The sequence below is a fragment of the Tachypleus tridentatus genome, chromosome 2 (genome assembly GCF_004210375.1).
Source record: "Tachypleus tridentatus isolate NWPU-2018 chromosome 2, ASM421037v1, whole genome shotgun sequence".
Classification (NCBI taxonomy): domain Eukaryota; kingdom Metazoa; phylum Arthropoda; class Merostomata; order Xiphosura; family Limulidae; genus Tachypleus; species Tachypleus tridentatus.
The window spans coordinates 69,678,139-69,699,309 of NC_134826.1; the positions used below are offsets into that span (position 1 = coordinate 69,678,139).

The following is a 21,171-nucleotide window of genomic DNA, read 5'->3' on the forward strand; positions in this document are numbered from 1 at the left end:
ATGTGATGAGTACAAGGCTTTTGGAGTTTTCTTGAAAGTTCATGAAAAAGAAGGGATTTTAGCAATATAAAAATAGGTTATGCATTTTTAACTTTATGAGTCTGTTATTGGTTGTTGAGTTAGAAAGTGATTTTTTTACAGTACATTAAAATTTATAACTTTTGACTTTATTTCAAAGAAATCGAAATACAAGAGAAATAAGCAAATAAGTGAAGTTGTTGTGTTACCGTTTACCTTAGACTTAGGTCTATCAGCAAGCATTGCCGTCCGCTGGCACAGTGTTATGTCTACCGATTTAGAACTCTCTCTTTCGGGATTTGGGTTATCATATGTACCTTGGAGGGTCAGGTGTGTTTTGATCTCTTCCTCCTTCCTTTACTTATAATATAAGTATTATATAATGAAGTGTTGGTTGATATGGCTACTGCTTTGGGGTCAGAGTGGTCTGAATTACTCCGACCCTTTTCAGGGCAATGCCCATGTACTAGTTTCATACATTTATAGATATTATTTGCCCTATTAATAAGTAGGAAGTCTAGTTTGATGGTAGCCTTTTTTCCCCTCCCTTTTATATGTATATATATATTCCATTTATTTATTTTTGTATTTAAAATATATGTTGATCAGGGAGTGATGTTTAGGACCATCTTTATCATGTATGAGGTACCTGTCTAGTTCGCATAATAATTCGTTTTACATCTAATGTTTATCGAAATACGTTATTGTACAATGTCGGAGTCTATCTGCTATGGTTGTACGTGTGAATATTTGTGTATGAAACTAGATGATGTGATTCTGGGAACTCTGTATGTTGTTGTGAGGTGTGTGTTTTATATTGTTTGTAACTTGGTTTTGATTATTTTGTCACTTAATCCAAACTGGAGCTGAGACTTACAACGTGTGTTTGTTTTTGAATTTTGCGCAAAGCTACAATAGCCGCCCCTAATTTTGCTGTGTAAGACTAGAGGGAAAGCAGCTAGTCATCACCGCCAACTCTTGGGCTACTCTTTTACCAACGAATAGTGGGTTTGACCGTCACGTTATAAAGCTCCACGGCTGAAAGGGCGAGCATGTTTGGTGCGACGGAGATTCGAACCCGCTACCCTGAGATTACGAGTCGAATACCTTAACCAACCTGTCCATGCTGGTCCCCTTCAACGTCAGAAACCGGTTGTCGATACTCGTGGTGGGTGGAGCACAAATAACCCATTGTGGAGCTTTGTGCTTAATTTAAAAAACAAGCAGCAAACATTGGGCAATCTTGTAAAACTCATGCAAGTTTGATATTAATAAACTAAATTTTAGGTTATTCTTTTGAAAAAATAATAAAAAAAAACTGCCTTAAAATGGAAATCATTACAACAATATATAATTAGATGAAATAAATTGAAGAAATGAAAAATGAGAACTACAACGAACCAAAATAATTATCAATGTCGCACCAAACATGTTCGCCCTTTCAGCTGTAGGGGCGTTATAATGTGACGAAGAGTTGACAGTGGATAGTGATGACTATCTGCCTTCCTTCTAGTCTTACACTGCCAAATTAGGGAAGACTAGCGCAGATAGCCTCGTGTAGCTTTGCGCGAACTTTACTTCTCAATAAAAGTATTGATACCCATACCAACCGCTTTGAGATATATCAACAAGCGAAAAGTCATATAATTATATAAGAATTATGTTTTATTCTTTTAACATGAGGATTAATCTTAAAATATTTTTCAGTGTTGACTGGGGATCCTGGTGAATAATTCAACGACATCACAAGAAGAATTTTTCCTGTACAAATTTGTTTTCCTGACATAAAAAAATATTCTGTTTCGACACATAAAACAGGAGCTATTATGATATAATGAAGTTTTATAATCTTACCTCAACATCACTTTATTTTGTTTGTTTGATATTAAGCCCAAAACTACACAATGGATTATTTTTGCTCTGTCCAATGTGTGTGTTCAAGACCCATTCTTTTCGGCCTCACACCAAGGTTAAATTTTATTATTCAAGTTTCAATAACATTTAAATTGAAAATCATTCTTTGTTTTACTTCACTTCAACATAAAGGTAATTTCAAAGTTTATTCAAATGTGTATATTTTAATAAAAAAAATAGTAACATATGAAGTAAAAGTTTACTTATTCACGAAAATTAGAAAATCTATAATTATGAAAAATGTTTTATTTGTATATAGTGAATTTTATTTTCTTTAATTATATTGTTTATACATTATACAAATATTATTATAAGTAATGTTATATATTTTTACGATATAATTTAAATTTTGTTTAAAATAATATCATTCCAAATTTTTAAAATATATTAGATTATACTGTAAATATATATAAATAGTACAATTAAGAAAAATCTTATGAAGTCGAAAAGCATCTTGGAAAATGCTACTGACAACAATAGGTGACTAAAGGAAAGGTATGCTTGAGCCGTACAAAATGGCGCTCCAAGAGGAAGAACAGAGGCAGAGTGTAACAGTGAAAGGTCAAGTTTTTGAGGTTGGACCACGTTATACAGACTTAGCTTACATTGGAGAAGGTGCATATGGAATGGTTGTGTACGTATATTGTTGTGTTTTTTTTTTCTTGTTGAATTTCATATACTGAGTTGTAACCTAATCTCGTATATTTAGGTTACTTCTGGAGCTAAAGTCCTAAGCCTGAATATAAGTTGTAACTCGATAAAATTATAATTTCTCCTAAGCCTACTTTTCTTATTAAACTTGGTTTCTCAGTACGGTTACTGTTACTAGTGGCAATGGAATAACAACACCTTTTCATTGAACCAGACATTGAGGTATAATTTGTCAAATTTCTACTTTACCTAAAAGTGGAATTTCATTTAGAAGGAAGATAAATTTGCTTAAAGTAAAAAGTATAAGAGTGTAATTTGTAATAAAAGGCATGCACTAACTATTACAACTAGTAATAATATTACTGTTAGAGCTTTCTAAATACGTTAAAAACTTTTACTGTTGAACTAATAAAAACGGACAAACTTATTTTAATGGCAGAAATGAAATTTATAAATGATGTTATCTTTTATGTAAAACATTAAAATATTCTCATTTTTGAAGCTTTATACTATCAGCTTTGTGTTTTAGTGAACAATCCTGAAGAAACTGTAGAGCATAAACCTTTAGTGTCTAAGTAAAAACAACATTTTGTTATTATATAAAGTAATTTATTGCTAGTATTATACATCTTCAATACACCAATATGCACTACAGAAATTAAATAATAGAAATATTCCCAAAGTAACATTGAACTAAGCAACCATATATTATAGATTAGTCTACTGGTGGAAAAGAGATATGATAGATTTCTGATTTGATGAGTTATTTCACAGTCCAATTAGCTCTGCTCTGATTGAACACTAATCTTCTGGTAAAATGGACAGCATTTATATCAGCAAATCTTTCATATTATTGAGGCATGACATTACTTAAATATGTTGCACATAGTCGGCATAGCATCGTTTAATGCACTGATGCTTTGTACTAGCTTCTAAACATAGCATTTTCCATAGTGTTAGAGAGAGGAAGAACTGGTAATCATAATATAGTCATTAATTAGTTTAAATAAATATAAATTCTACCCTTTGTGGTGCAACTGTATGCCACAGAGGGTCATGTTTGTGACAGCAATGAGAAATGCAATCCTAACTACAGTTTTGGAAGATATTATGGCTAAGCATTACTTTATCCCACCCCTATCCCAAGAGTGCCACATTCTCTTAAAGGGCCTGCAGTGGCTACTCATGTAGTAATGCACATTCTTTTAAAACTTGAAACAAGTAATAACAAAGTAACTAGTTTAATTCTATGCTATAATTAAGTGGTAGTTCACACTTGTGAATATCTTTCATATGAAAATATCTGATAACCAACTGATGTTAAGTGAAAATCTGAAATATTTGTGAATTTTTTGTTGGCGTTACTTTGAGAAAATATACGACTTATTGTACCTGTATGAATGGATTGGGCTCAAGAGCAGAATTGCATTATTAAATTCAGACTTGTAAAAAATAAACATCTAGCTGAACTTCAATACCTTTAGAAAATAGCTTTAGTGTTGAAAATTATTTAATAAAAAAATGTTTCAAACATTTAAAATTTTGGGTTGCACAAAATCATTAATGTCTGTATGGTTTCTAATTCTCCTGGTTATAACATAGCATTTATAACCACTTTGAAAAAAAATCTAAATAGTGCTCATTTGAACCTTGTAATTTTGATACAAGTGTAGTTTTGTCAGTTGTTGGTACTTCTCAACGTCATTTGTCAAGGTGATACAATTATCTGTGACTCAGCTTTCAGTAGTAAGCTGCAGGACTGGTAGCTCACTTAACCCTTAAACAGCATGAATGTTTTAGGTAGCAGCATCAGTTGATGGAGGTTGCCATTTAAGGGTTAAAACTGTTCTGGTCTGCAGAAAATTGTACGGAGATCAGAACCAAGTGATAAAGTCATAACTAAAGTTCAAGAGCTTGCATTCAAAACTAACAAATTGTGTTTGTAAATCTGGTTTGTTTTTTTATGGAAACATCATATCACAACTCATTAAAGTTTAATTTTTTAAATATACGTTTCTGAAAAATAGTGGTGTAAACCTTTTACCTGCTTTAAACATCTCAATGAGTTAATTATTTTGATTTTGAATTAAGCACAAAGCTACACAAAGAGCTATCTGTGCTCTGCCTACCACAAGTATCAAAACCGTTTTTAGCATTGCAAGTCTGCAGACATACCATTGAGCCACTGGGTGGGCAAATGAGTTAGTGACCTGTTGTACAAGTTCTATTTCAAAGTGTGTAATATATGGTACTTTCGGCAGAAATCATAAGTAGAGACATTTTCTCATGGCTTGCCAAAGCAGTTGTCTGATACAGAATTCCTGAAACTGTTTTTAAATTAAGTTATATGGTCACATTACTTAAAGACTACATTAAGTTTGTCTGTTACACTTTTTAAATAGAAAAAAAATGTTTAAATAGTTCAGTTAACATCATTAGTATGTTTTTCCTCCCAGCTGTAATATATGAATCAGTAGAATTATTTTTAACAATGTTCTTCCCCAATCTTTATATATACCCTACATTTTAAAAATATCCAATAAATTAGTTCCATAAATCATCTGGCTAACAAACAATATTCTAGGTGTAATTCTTGCCTACCTCAGGTATTACTTCAGAATGTTTAACATCTTTGGACGTTTTGTCACCTTTCAAGTTTCTGCCTTTAAGACTTGCACTTCCAACCAAAATACCAGTGAATATATTCTGATGTTGCCAGCTATCTGACTGCTATAAAGAAGTTAGGAATTGTTTTAAATTATTGGTTCCTGTTTTGTTTTTCCTAAAATAATGATGTCTCAGTAGAGGTTGTTACTGAAGTGAAAAAGAACATGGAAAAAAGAAATAATTTCATCAAAGTTTTAATTAAGTGATTAGTATTTGGTATGTTTGAGGGTGAAATCCAGTTAAGTAAATATATATTTCATAGTTAAATGTTTACAGATGATTGAAACTTGTTTAAAAACACACATCTACTAAGTGCAGGTGTAGAAAGAGACACTTCATTGCCAGGACTGTTACATTTTGAGTTCAAGCTACAAGGATTTCATTCGTACTAATAAGATGCTTTGTGGATGTGTGTATGAAATCAAAGTCTTATTTAGTTGTTAAAATTTAAGAAATTCCTGTTTTTGCCATTTTTTCTTTTCAAGTTAAGTATTTACTGCTCTGAAATTTTTATGATATTAATTAATAGCCTATTTATTGAATATTGACGACTATATATGCTACTGAAAGTTTCTAGTTCCAATCAGTATGAGCCCAATATAAAAACACATGGTCAACTGATTTACTAACTTGTAAATGAAAATGTCAAATTATTTAGTGCATATTAATAGTGCATTAATTTATGTGGTTATTTTTATTGAAATGAGAATGCTGTTGCTTAATAAAACGTTTTATTAATATGAACTGCAATAGTTATGTTTGGGTGAAATGACTTGGACTCATCACTCAGATTTCATGTAATTTTTTTCAGGTAATAACAGAGAAGCATATAGTGTTCTTTATATTGGACTATTTATCATGTGGTTGTTTTGGTTTCTAACTATTCTAGCTGTAGATTTTGTATGTCTCTCATATTCTGTAGTAAATTATATTTAGTTTTATAATGCTTTAAAAGTCATTGAAGTAAATTTAGATACATGTACATTAGCAGTGTGTAATAATTTAGTATTTATTGGAAAGAAAAAATAGTTTAAGCTGGTAGAATTTAAGTTCAATCTGTTATATTTTTTATGCCTATTAGCCTTTGGCTAGTATATAAAAACATGTTTTTTATCCCTCTGAGAGCTTGTGTATTTATAACCAATATTGAATAAGAAGTAATTTGTTTCATTGATTGGCCACTGACTATAAGTATACAACCTAGAAATTCACAGTTTTGTTAGATTAACAGGAATTATGTGATTATGTAATAATTATGACTTCTGTAAAATAATTTATAGGTGTCACTTGATTGGTCTTGTGTTCAGAACTAATATGTATGTTCAGAGTTTTCACATAGTTTTTGAGTGGTTAGAGAAACTTGTATGTGTACTTACTGTTTTTGTTTGTAAATTTAGCTTGGAAAGTCTACCAAATTGAAAATGACTTATAATTATGTATGATTGTAATCATTGGAAATTGAACACAAAAAAAATGTGACTGAGGTCATTCCAGATGTCTTCGTAACCAGATATCAATCTAGGTTTTGTTACATGTTTACTTTTTCAGATCAGCTTATGACAATGTCACAAATGTTAGAATGGCTATTAAGAAGATTTCTCCTTTTGAACACCAAACCTATTGTCAGAGAACTCTTCGAGAAATCAAAATACTTACAAGGTTCAAACATGAAAATGTAAGTAAAATTAAGAAAGAGCAGATTAAATATACATCTTTTTAATAAAATCTTCATTAAATATATTGTTGCTAATTTTTCTTATTAATATTTATATACATCTTTAAAGTTTTCTAAACCTTGTATGGATGTAATATATTTTTTGTTTTCATTTTAAAAGGATTTTTGTATAATTTTCCTGTTTGTGACATTTCAGTATCAAGCAAATTGGTTGTATCCTAAGTTAGGTTTACTTCATTCTTAAGTATATGTAAAATATGTTAGGTTTATGTATTTAAGGTTTTGGTGTAATAAATAAAAAATAAATGTTGCTATGGTAATTAAACATTGCAGTTTTTCATGAACTATTACAATTTCTTTGTCTTGCAAGCCAATTTATTGAGCAAAAAAAAATAAAAATTAACTGTGGTTAAAAAAACATACAAGATAAAAAATTTACTCTGATAAAATGTATGAAGTACAACTAGAACATATTCTGTTTTTACTTTTGAAAAATTCATCCCCAACATTTACAGACACTACAGATTTTATTTGGAGTTGCTTTATTCATAAGACTTTTTTCCTATATTTTAATAACTTCAGTTGGTTCTTTTGTATTTCCCCTTGGTGTAGATTCCTGTACGTGGTGAGGGAATCTCCCAGGGAAGGTTTTGTTCTTTCAGTTTACCTCCTCTAGGATCTAAACATCCACTCTTGTGTTTGTCATGTGTGGTAACCCATGAAGGGGAGGAAAGGATCCTGGTGGTTGAGGGGTCCAACCTTAATACACCATTTTGGCCTTGAATTTCTGTAGATGGGCGACCTTGAAATGGCCCCACTTGGGTTAGTTGGTTGGTCCACTTAGGCTAGGATCAACCAAGTACCAGTATTGGATGTTTTCAACAGGTGTTGTGGACATTGTATCTGATGCTGGTGTTTGGGTATAGTGCTCACAAAACCCTGGCATTGCCGCAATATCCTTGTTTGGCATTGTAGTGCATTACCTCATAGGGCTCCATGGTGGTGGGGTCAATGAACACCAAAATATTCCTTTTCTTATTGTGGATCTTCCAAGCAAAAACTTAAATAAAATAGTGAAAAAACAGTCCATAGGTAAATGACCATGTCTTGAAGATTCTGAGCAGCAATCTTTAACATCTGTAACACCTGTTGTACCTCATTTTCTTATACTACATTCTCTCTCAGACAAACCTTTTGGGCAGATGTCTCACTTTTTCATTCAGAAGGGACTAGAGAAACTTGCTAGCTCTCCATAGTCAGTAAAGAAGCTTCACTCTGGTGACATATTGATGGAAACATCCATATCTCAACATAGTGAACTCCTCTTGCATTCAGAGGCAATTGGGGGATATACCTATTGAGGTTACACCTCATGCTACTTTGAATTCATCATGAGGAGTTATTGTTGAGAGGAGTTTGAAGAACATCCCCAAGTCAGAGATTCTCCATGGTTTCTCCACCGAAGGAGTTTTTGCAGTGAGGTGTATCTCCATTTGCAAAGATGGAATTATGATGCTGACCAATATTCTCATTCTGACATTTACATCACCACATCCAATTGCAGGGTATGGCCATACATTTCAAACCCCCTCAGATGTTTCCAGTGTCAGCGGTTTGGTCACTCGAAGACGTCATGTTGTGGTTCCTTGACGTGCTCGTTGCAATGACAAGAATCACAATGCCTATGAGCATGAAACAGACCTTGATTGCATCAATTACAATGGCTCTCAGCCGTTCTACTTCCATTCTTGCCCTAAATGGTTGGAAGAAAAAGAGGTGCAGCATTTGAAAATGAATCAGAACATTACTTACCCTGAGGTTTGAAAGTTGCTGTCAACTACTTCATCTCGGACATATGCTGCTGTACTTCGTTTCACTGCTACAGTGGGAGTGCAGATGGATCTTTCTGTACCTCCAAAAGAATCGTTATCAAACCAAATGCAAAGTCTTTTGATCTACATGGTTAAAAAAGTTGATGAATCAACTTCAACACCCATCTCTGACCCTAACATATATTCTAGTAAATCCCAAGATCCAGTTCCTTTGGTTCTAGGTATGGGCATTTCATCGGGTACATCTTCTCCCATTCCAAGATAAAAAATGGTCATTCATTCTACCTTCAAACTACTGTCCAGTTGCTTTGATGAGCTGTCTCTGTAAGACCTTAGAGAGGATGGTTAATGCTCATCTTGTTTGGTTTCTTGAATCAAACAACCTCCTCTCGCCCACTCAGTGTAGGTCCTGACAACAGCACTTCACCGTGGACCACCTGATTCAACTTGAAACATCAACCAGAGAAGCATTTCTCAAATGACAACATCTTGTATCAAAACTCAACTGTGGATCACTGGTCTATGGCTCTGCCAGGACCTCGGCCTTAAAGACGCTGGACCCCATTCATCTTCAAGAACTTCGGCTCTGCACTGGGGCTTTCTGTACTTCCCCATTTCAGAGTTTATACGTAGAGTCTCACGAACCTTCTTTGCACCTCTGCCGTTTGCAAATGTCTTTACTGTATGCTGCAAAACCTTGTTCCTTACCAAAGCATCCCACGTGTTTTCCTTCCTTGGTGGGCCATACTTTTTCAGAACAGACGATCTGCCATTGCTCCTTTTGGCCTTCATATCCAGGTGCAGTTGGATGAATTGGGTCTGTCCTTGAAAAACATTGCTGTATTCACTCATCAGCCCATCCCACCATGGCTCCTTACAATCTCCAAATATGACCTATCTTTAAGTCATCTCAGAAAAGTAGACACTCCTAATTGCAAGTACTATTTGCTGAACATCTTTCGAGCCATCTTTCCATTTCTATCTGTACAAATGGTTCGAAATCAGGTGGGTTGCGCACAGAATCCTCTCTACAGCTTCTGTGTTCACTGCTGAACTGTACACCATTTCTCTTGCCCTGGATCACATAGAAGCTAAGCAGTACTCAAATTGCACTATTTATATTGATTTGCTTTGTTCTATACTGGCCTTGGAATCTCTTCATGATAGTTCACACCCTGTTCTCACTGATATTTAAAACCAACTGGCCCACTTGTCTTCAACATCAACTTCTATCCAGTTTTTCTGGATACCATGCCACATTGGTATTTGCGGGAACAGGATCACCAATACTGCAGTTAAATCTATTTGCGCTAGCACTATCACTGCTGTGCCTGTTCCAAACATAGACTGTGGTCCTGTATTCAAGGCTCCTCTCTGTGCCAGTTGGCAGTCAACTTGGAGTGAGCAACATGAAAACAAACTTTTCCAAATAATACCCTCTATTGGACTTTGGCCATCTTGTTTCCATAAGGATTGGAAAAAGAAAGTTGTTCTAACTAGACTACACATTTATCACAGGTTTTTAACTCATTGTTTTCTTTTATCTGGGACTGATGCACTAATGTGCAGTGTATGTAATAATGAGATCACAATAAGCCACATTTTATGGTCTTGTCATTGTTATGACTCTCAACAACGGCACCATTTTAAACATGTTTTGTCCCAAGGTTTATCCATAACATTAGACAGTGTTATTGGTGATGGTGACACTGTCCACCTTGGAAATGTTTTTAGTTTTATAAAGGCCATTAATCTTTTTAATGCTATTTAAGTTTTATTATTTGTACGTTAGACCTTTTTTAATGTGATTCCCTTTTAAGAATCAAAGTACATCTAAATCAATTTGAAATTAGAAAATGGCCGTAAGTCAACTCAACCAGGACTGAAAAGGCTAACTTCAGGTGACTAATGCTGCTGTTTGAACTACCTGCTAGTCATCCTGATGAGTTATTATTAAGATTTTGCTACAGATCTCTTAAAACTGTTATTGCTTTACTTTCTGAAAATGGCAATAACCTTAAATAACTCAGAACCAGGACTGGAAAAACCAACTTCAGGTGACTAACGGTGGTTTTTGTACTTACCTGTTATTCTTCCTGGTGAGTTATGATAATTACAATTATGCTACAGAAAGTCCTTTACAACTTGTATCACTGTAGTTTTTCTCCTACTGCTGTAGACTAGATGAAAAATTGGTTTTAATGTTATTTATGTTTTTTAAACTTTTTTGTTTTACCTTAATTTCTCTTTATGAATTTTACTTTAATTTTAACTTTTTACTGGATGTTTGGCATAGATAGCCTAGTTGCTTTGTGCCATAAAACACCAAACCAACCAACCAATCTTTTGTATTAACAATGTACAAAGGAAATTACATACTTTTTCTTTATTACTAGTTCAACATTGTACTATCTTGTTTCTTACAGTTATATCTTACTTGGACCCCATCTCATTTTTCTTTTGGTTTATGTATTTATTCACTCAAGCAGTATGCTACTAATAGCCAATCCATACATAACTAAATTTCAGTTATATTTAATACAAATTTGTATATAAACTTAGAATGTTAGCAATAGGGAAGTTGTCTTTTTCTAACATGATGCGTAACAGTGGAATGTAGCAAACACAAATGTTATTGTTTAGTCGTAAAACAGTCTAGCTTTAGGGGAAAATTCATGTTACTAAATTTGTGACAGTTGTCTCATAAATGATTACTCTGAAATTGTGATAATTTTGTTATGAGCATTAATATTTAGGGATTGATCATGGCTTGATTAATAACATGCCAGACCATGGATCTTCAGGTCTATGATTCATTTTCCACTGCTACAAAAATCATACTTTGTTGTAGTTTTGGGTGCATTTTAAAATTGATTGTCAAATTCCACCATTCAGTTATTATTGCCAGATGTTAGAGTTGGGTAATGTCAACTACCTGCCTCATCTGTAGTCTGTCAGTTAAAAATTAAGAATAGCTTGTGCACATAGCTTTTATGTAGCTGTGTAGAAATATCCAAACATACATTCAGATTTGGCTTGGAGGGCAGAAAGAAGATTGGGATAGTTTTGTGTGAGAGAGGATGTATACATTTGAGAAATGTTTTCAGTGTTAGAAAAGTATAAACATTCAAAGTTAAGTATATAATTATAGCTCTGAACTATAAACTCACAATGATATTTAAATTATAATTTACATTGAAACATTTTACTGTTTATAACGTAAAATATTTTATAAATTACGTTAACAAATGAAAATGAAATGAACATAACATCAAAAAGTTATTCAGTCTGCAAAGAATTGTAGAAGTTTGTGCAGCATGATTTAAGATTTATCCTAAAAGTTATACTTCTATTCAGCTTAATTTTACTGCATTACTTATAAAAATTTTCAACTTAAGAGACTTAAGGTAGTGATGTTAAAATTTGTTGTGTATTAGTATAGAAAATGACATTGGAATAGTGTCTAATGTGTTCTGTTTTTCTTTTGTAGATCATTGATATCAAAGACATTCTTCGAGCTCCCTCCATAGATTTAATGAAAGATGTGTATCCTTAGGATTGACTAATATAACTTAGTTTAATAACCCTTTCAAATTTTACTGTTTTTTTCTTTCTCTTTTTAATTTTTATCATTATATAACTAACTTCTGCAATTTTCAATTATATTTTCACTATACTTTCTGGAGAGTAAATTGTTTAAGAAAAAAAAATTATTCATACATGTAGATGTTTGGCTTAATTTGGTTAACCTGTAAATGTGTGGAACATTTATTTAAAAGTGGTAGAATATACAAGTTGGAAACCTTTACTTAGTTGTAATTAGTACAGGCTTACTTTGTGTAATTAATAGAAAATTATGTATATTTGGAAATTTTAAAATAATTTTTTAGTGTTTTTTTAAATGTTACTCATAGTGATAAAATCGAGATACACTGATGAAAAATAAACTTATCCTACATGTTGAATATACTTAACAGAGCTGTACACTAGAGCTCTAATTAGTAAGATATTTTAATCAGTTATACTAAACTCTTTATTCTTGCATGAGACTTGGGTAGTTAGAATAATCAAAAAATATTTTATCATAAACACTAATTTGGATAAAGTTCAATGTAGCATGGATTAGTTAAACTGAACAACCTTTGTTTAATCAAAAATAATGATATATTATAATAGTAATGTTTTATTTACTAATAGTTGGAAAAATTAGAAACACTTTTGAGAAGGTATGTCGATAGAAATTTCAGAAATTCTTTGAGTTTCCCATATATGTTTTATGAAGAGGAAATACTTAACAAAGCTAGATTCTTTCAAACCAAATTAATTTTAAAAATTATTTTCTCTATATTGAAAACAGGACACATAGTGTTTTACATTAAATATATTTTTTACCATTCCACAAGTAAGCAAAAGGTGAAATACTTGTTATATGCAAAGAAAACCTGATTGTCTATAACCTGAAATGATATAACTGGTAAAAATAATTGTACTATCTGAGCATCAACTACTTGGTAAACAACTACAAGACTGGAAAGTTTCCACACACCATCAACTTTAATACAGTCATGCAACAAACAGACTAATGATTTGCTTTGAGGAACTTTCACAGTAATGAGTAATTCTGCTAACAGGAATTGAAAACCAGTTGGTTAGGCAGATCACATTATTTAAACTTTGTGAATCTTGGGATGGCTGATGTGGGTGTTACCATTTTTACTAATAAAGCAGAGAACTGTTTCAACCTGAAGATGCCCTAAGAAGGTCAAAACATTGTTCTTTGCTTTAGTAGTAAAGATGTTAATACACATATGAGTAGTGATGAGACCCACTTCTACTTCAAGTGGATTTCTCATCATCACAAACCATTTTAACTTTTTCTGTGGAGATGACAGATTTTTACATATTTAAATGAGTATTACAAAACAGTGGCTTTGTGGGTTTTTTTATTTACATATAAATACTCAAGCAGCAAAATTTATTACATTTTATAAAGTTTCAAGTATTTTTTCTTTACTCTGAACTTTATCTGAAACCTTTACTTAAAATTTATTTATTTATTAAAATGCAACTGTACAGTATATCATTTCATTCCCTTTTTCCATTAGACGTTTAATTTTTTATTTGTTTGTAAGAGACAGAGTAAATGATAAACTTATTCCACTGCTCTTTCACTTAAATCTTATAGTGTTATGTCTGTGAACAACTTAAGGGGGTTTATTATTCATTAAAAAATCCAGTTTATGCCATAAGGTAATGAGATTTGATATGTTTGTGATTTTTACTAGAAAATCTTACAAAAATAGATTAAATCATTAAAAACAGTTCTAAATATTTATTTTTTGGTCAATAAGACAAGTGATTTCCAAGTACTGGTCAGCTATTTGTCCCTGATGACTGGACATGTGTTAATGATGAACTTTGTTTTCATGAAGCACGTTTTTTTGCTATTGAATTAGCAGTTACGTTCTTTAACTTATTAATAGCTATATTGTTCAGACTCTGATGGAGACCGACCTGTACAAGTTACTGAAAACCCAAAGGTTAAGCAATGATCACATCTGTTATTTTCTTTATCAAATTCTACGTGGACTTAAGTACATTCACTCGGCTTATGTCCTCCATCGAGACCTGAAACCTAGCAACCTTCTTCTTAATACTTCTTGTGACTTAAAGGTAAGTAGCCCTTTTGTTACTTCTCATTTACCGTAACATTGCAGAACTGGGAAAAGATGTTTGATTGAGAACGGATGCTACTAGAGTTTAATGTGATCAAACTGTGCCCCAGAAAGTTTGGATTTATAATAGTTTCTTTACCAGTTTGTATCTTCTAGGCAAGAGAGTAGGTTCTTTAATTCTTCCGAGCATTATTAGGCTGATGTGAGTGACTCGTCATTCTGTGTGATAACAGCTAGGACTTTGGTGGGGTGCCTTAACCTATTTTCCATCTAAGATAGAATATTTCATTGTACTTACGTACCTGCCATGTCACCTCTATAAAATCAAAACAGTGTTCTTTCCATAGTAAAAGTACAAGGTTTTCAAACACATAGAAGAAACTTTTGTTGATATAAATATCTCTCAGTACAAGGTATAATGTTTAAAGTGATATTAAGCATTACTTCCCCTTTCATGTTGAGAAAATTCAGAGGAAGCAATTTCCTTTCATCAGAAGATGTAACCTGTGAAATTAAAGTATTGAGTATATCTTCCTGTTTAACATTGACAAAAAGTGTGCAGTCCATTCTTCTTTTCTGTTTTTAAATATATTTCAATTCAAGGTGAAACCATTGAAAAAGATCAGTTGCCAAATTCCTTCTTTCTCAGTTTTTTATTAAATTTTACACACAGACATCTTTGAACAAAATATCTTTAATTGTTTTTCACAGTTTTTTGAAGTATTCAGTGACATACAAGAACAGTTTCTTATTTAGTTATGGTTTCAAGCTATATGATTGTGTTCATTATAAAACAGTGGCAAAAGCAGTCTAACAAAAAACATCTTTTAGTCAACCAGTGTTAAAAATTGTAACCTAAATATGTATTAGTGTTCAATATCTATTGTAAGTTCCTCACTTGATCTGTCTGCTGATTGTTACAGTAAGATTCATTAACTGGTTGAATAACTTAATTAACTAATATAATTTATTAATATTACATAAAATGATAGTTTTATCATGATTATGATAATGGATTACTGTCAAACAAATAATTTTTATTACTACTTTTGGTTAATCCAACTGCACAGCTATTCAGAATATTACTATTATAATTTCTCTATTATTAGTAGTAGTAGTAATAATTATTATATAATGTAATAATAATAATAATAATATTCATAAATTTAAGATTATTCAGTTCACCCAGTTCTTTTCACAATTTGAAAAATAATCAACTGATCAAAATTTGTTTCCTACTGTTACTACTTTTAATTATTTCAAGTATCCAGATCTCGTGGGTGTAATCGATTAGTTGAATGTAGTTGTTTTAAATAATCCAACATTTAATTTAATCAGTAACTAATTTCATGAATTGTCCAGCTCTAATTAATTGAATGATAATAGTTTATAAGCTGGTTTTAGAAACTTTTTAAAATTGTTTCTTTGTTGTTTCATTGTGTAAGCTTGCTTGCCTATATATATACCGTGTTTCTCCGATAATAAGACCTACCCATAAAAAAAAGACCTAGTGTGATTTTTGGGGATAGTTTTAATATAAGCCCTACCCTTAAAATAAGCCCTAGTTAAGAGTGGCAGGAAGAGGAAAGAAATAAAAAAAAAATAATTTATTAAAGTTTAATAGTTTTATTAGTTTTTTTATTAATTAGTTTAATAGTTTAATAATAGTTTATTTTAAATGGTTAGTTTAATAGTTTTACTTTATAACTTCATTTTTTTAATATATCAAAATAAGACATCCCCCGAAAATAAGCCCTAGTGTCATATTTTGGAGTGAAAATTAATATAAGCCCTGTCTTATTTTTGGAGAAACACGGTATGTATGTATATATATATATATATATATATATTTTAATTATACTAGTAAGTATTAATAATGTTTGTCTTGAAAATTTTAACTAGTGGAATACTGTATACTTACAGCTGTATCTTTATGAATGACTGTAATTTTGAAAATTAGGGTTTACATATCTGTCATTTCTGTTACTGTGGTAACAGGAAAGACCTGCCTCTATCTTTACCATGAAATGATGGAAAGTGTTTGCATAATGAATGTCTACGAATGCATTTATACATTATGATGTAATTTGAAACAGAATACAGGTTAGAATTGATGCTAAGTTTGTAGGTAGATACTGGGTTAGATGATTTTTAAAAATTTATATCAAGTCCATACTATCCAAGTATTGGAGACAAACAACTGAAAGCATCAGAAATATTATGAATACTTTTTATTTATTCAAAAATCAAGTATAGTGAATAAGAAACCGAGCAATGTGAAGAACATTATAAAATGTAAAAGAAAAAATTAGAATGGCTTGCATTATACAAGTTAAAACACGAATTTTATTGAAACAACTTGTGAACAATATATAATTGTAAACATGAATTAATACTGGTCCACAAATAGCAGGATCTTGAGCAACCATATTGAAATGAAAATTGTTCCAGCAACTTCAGAATGAACTGCATTATCCAATTTCAAAACAAAAATGTCATTGAAATAACTTGTGAACATGTTGAACAGTAACTAATTAATACTGATCCATTAATAGCAGGATCTTGTGCAACCACATTGAAATGAAAATCATTGTCCCCCATGTGTAAGTGGTGTCATAAGCATGTACATTGTGTTGGAACTTCACAGCAGACAAAAACATATTAAACACAAGCCATAATGGTTTTAATTGTAGTGACTTGTTCCATATCCAAGTTGAATGGGGGGTGGTCCCTGAAATATCACCCCCTTCTATGTGAATTCCTCGTCAACATTGGTGACAATATTATCTTGTCTTGGCCAGTCAAAGATGTACTGGGAACAAACACCAATCTGTTTAAGGAATTTTAAATTTCATGCTTTCTAAATCAATTAAGCAACCAATGTAAAATGATTTTTTTTCTCACCCCTGGTGAATAACACAGCATAACACTTGTGTGTCTCAAGAACTGGTTTTGAGGCTAGTCTGTGTTATCTAAACCTTCTGTAGATGGTACTCCTTTTTATTAATCAGATGAGAGTACCTCAAGATCAAGAATTTCTACATCATAGCCTTCAGCTAATCTTCTTTCAAGAAGATTTACTTGCTGCATCATTAGATTGTTATTGTGGGCATGGATTCTGTTTTGGGGGAATGACAATCACATTTATGACCTGATCCCTTGTAATAACATGACAGTGTTTGATGATGCAGAGAACCCAGCTCATTGACTAAAATTTGATGTACTTTCATGGTACCCTTTATAGATTTTATACATGAGTATTCACTCATACAAAGACTCTACATCTGGGTGTCAATACGCACACAAAGATGCCACACTCACACGAGGAGTAAAAGTTGACATGTTTTGACTAACTTCACTACAACTTTTCAAACAATTTGTAGGGTATAAAACTGTAAAATATGCTTCATCTAAAATGCTGTGTTTTGGATCCCTCTTTCTGTGAATTAATAAGGTTCCACTGTACAATGGTTGATGGTACCAGTTTTAATGATATGGTATTGGGCAATCTTGGCCAACAGACTTGTTTCAAAACAGTTTAACTCAAACTTGCTGTGTTGATTATATTGTGTAATCAGGCAAAGAAGCATTACGATTTTTCAAATTCAGAGAAACCATACAAAGACCAATCAACAATTTTAATTTACCTCTCTCTCTTGCCTGACAAGCATCATGTGCTTTGCTATCTTCATTCCTTCTAGCCTGCATAGCTCTCATCATTTCTGATTTTGATTTAGGCATCTTACATCACTGGAATAGAAAACACAGCAGAATTTTCACCATGCACACATTTGTTGGTGAATAATGAATTAAAGGCCTATTTCACCTCAGCTTATGAGTGGGTTGAAGTATTTTTCAGTATATTGAAAGAGACAGGCTATTTATGAAGCTTACAAAACTTTAAATGGATTTAGGGAAATGAAAGAAAGGAGAAAGGGAATTGTTGAGATTTTTTCCCACCAGACCCAAACATTTCCTCCACCCGACCCAAAGACATGCCAATATCTGTTAGGGAAACTGACCTGACAAGGAAACATCCTGATACCGGATTTAGAAACCTCTATTTAGGAATAGAAAGATAGGCCTGTCCATGTGATGTTATCTATAATTAAGAATAATAAGTCAAGGTTACCCATTATTAAAATTGATATGACATTCATAAGAATCATAAACATTTAAGTTTGAGGGAATTAATTCAGTATAAACTTCAAAGTTTAACATGTCTATACTGTTACCTCACAAAAGTAACAGTAAAGACACCATTAAAGATATATTTAAATGAACTTTTCCCATGAGGGATCTACATTTCTCTTCTGATTGAGGAAATAACAAATGCTTATGTGTGTATATATATATATATATATGTGTGTGTATATGTTACAATGATTCTATATGTTTTCATACGTGTTTTGGCAGTAACAGTAAAGACGTATTTATGAGACAACTTTAGTTTAGCAACTTACCTGACAGATTCTTGTCCACTTTTAAGTCCTGTTTGATTTTGGAGCCAATATGGCTGATCCTTACATCCTGGTCTTTTATATGAGCTAAAGTGCTGCCATCTCTGTAGATGATGGTGAACATTTCTTGGGAGACATTGCCCATGGTAATGGTAAAGACACACGTATTTCAGAAATCTGGGCCATACATCTTTCTTGGATAAATTTATCTAACATAAGCTGAACTAGAATTATTAATCCTTTTTCAGAAACCTGAAATAATTTTTCTAATAGTCATATAGAATACACCTCCGTCATTTATGAGACTGTACAACTTTTTTATTGTAGTCTCCACTTTTGCCAGGTAACAATATGGACATTTTTGTCACATTTAAATCAAGTGTTTTCTTTGATATGACTGAAGAACTTTAAACAATTTTTTTTCCTTGAGGGAAAAAATTAGTTTTATCAATATGTCTACTAAAATATAAAGTTTAATCCCAGAGAAGACAGAAAAAAACATAGATATAATTTAGTCTTAATTGTCACATTTTGTTGAAAATGGCCTGCATACTGTAACAAACGAAGTAGCATGAATTGTGTATGTATGTGCCAAGATGAGTATAAAAACTGTTCACTGCTACTAACAAAATGAATATTTTTGATAGTTAAGTAAGTAACTTTTTTCTTTACTGAATTTAACCTCAAGACAATGATAAAATGATAATGAATACTTCAGTATTTGTTCCTCTTAACAGTCCTTTATATTTACTTGTTTGAGCCTTTCAAATCCAGAAATATAATCGTACTTCAAAAAATATTGCTTTAAATGGAGTTTTGTGTTCTCTTTAATTCTTTGATTTTCAGTAAAGTTTTTTCAAGATGTCACTAATATGTACCTTCATCAATTTCCTGACAGATTTGTGATTTTGGCCTGGCTCGTGTGGCTGATCCAGACCACGATCACACTGGACTTCTAACAGAATACGTTGCCACCAGATGGTACCGTGCACCAGAAATCATGTTGAACAGTAAAGGCTACACAAAATCAAGTATCCTTCTGGAATTGCTTATGGTTCAAAGAACTAGATATTATGATACATTATTGGGAAGCTAATAATACACAGGAAAATATATTTTTTCTAATAACTTTTACAAAGAATATAAATGGAAACTTGTGTTAATTGTCCAAGTACTTTATTGCATTCTTTTTCAGAAATTTAATTTGATCCTGTAAAGTTATGAAAATTTAGTAAAACATTATTTAATTTGTGAAATTTCGGTAATCCCTTGAATTGTATTAGTTTCAATATATATGTGGGGAGAATGTGCATCCATCTGTAATGACAGCAAATTGCAACTGAATTTGTGCACTAATCATACTATATGTTGAATAGATGTGTAGTACATAATAAGTTTTGTTTATACATGCCATATTGTCATTAACTGTGTAAAGTAAATAAAGTTTTGGCGGGCAATGATTTAGTTGAGAATTTCCACATCACCTTTTACTGATGGCCACTTGACTCGTAACCTGAGGGTCGCAGGTTCAAATTCCTGTCACACCAAACATGCTGGTACTTTTCAACCTTGGGGGCATTATAATGTTACAGTCAATCGTACTATTCATTGGTAAAAGAGTAGACAATGGACAAGAGTTGGCAGTGAGTGGTGATGACTAGCTGCCTTCCTTTGATTTTGTATGTACTGTCTGCATAGTTTTCTTCTTTTTTTTATTAGGTGTATTATTTCTTGACGTGGTTGCCATATGTGTGTTGTGGAGTGTTTTTGTTTCGGTATTGAGCTGTTGGCTGCATGTTTTAGGGACTTGGAGATTATATGACTATACGCATCTATATCTGATGTGTCCACGGCAAAGTTAAGTACTTCCATTGGTAAAATTTGTTCTATAACTGATTGAAATTGTGGCCAGTTAGCTTTGTTATAACTTAATCTATCTTTTACTTTAATTTTGTTTGAGTGGAGTGTGAGATTGAAGATACACTAGACTGGAAGATGGTCACTATCTATGACCAACAGAGAAGTTTACGAATTTGCGATACATATTATACGAACACAGGCATAAGTCCAGTATTTCGCTGGTGCCATGTGTGTATGAGATATGTGTCGGTGTTGCATCATTTAACAGAATCATATTAGTTCCAGTTAGAAATTTATAAAGTATTTTACCATCAGGGTTTGTACATCTATAGTTGAAGGTGATATGTTTATTATTTAAATCTCCTATAATTACTATATTTGGGTTGTGGTTATATATGGAATGTAATAAATTGGCATCT

At 32.2% G+C, this 21,171-nt stretch overlaps 1 protein-coding gene across 1 annotated transcript in view; it reads left to right on the forward strand.

Annotated features, from left to right (window-relative positions):
• Positions 1-2,408: 2,408 nt before the first annotated feature.
• Positions 2,409-21,171, forward strand: part of LOC143244156 (mitogen-activated protein kinase 1-like) — a 38,445-nt gene continuing 19,682 nt past the window's right edge. The window contains exons 1-5 of the mRNA XM_076488328.1: positions 2,409-2,566; positions 6,799-6,925; positions 12,248-12,303; positions 14,241-14,430; positions 19,791-19,923. Coding sequence (XP_076344443.1) covers positions 2,430-2,566; positions 6,799-6,925; positions 12,248-12,303; positions 14,241-14,430; positions 19,791-19,923 — 643 coding nt within the window. The 5' untranslated portion in view covers positions 2,409-2,429. The remainder of the gene's footprint in view (positions 2,567-6,798; positions 6,926-12,247; positions 12,304-14,240; positions 14,431-19,790; positions 19,924-21,171) is intronic.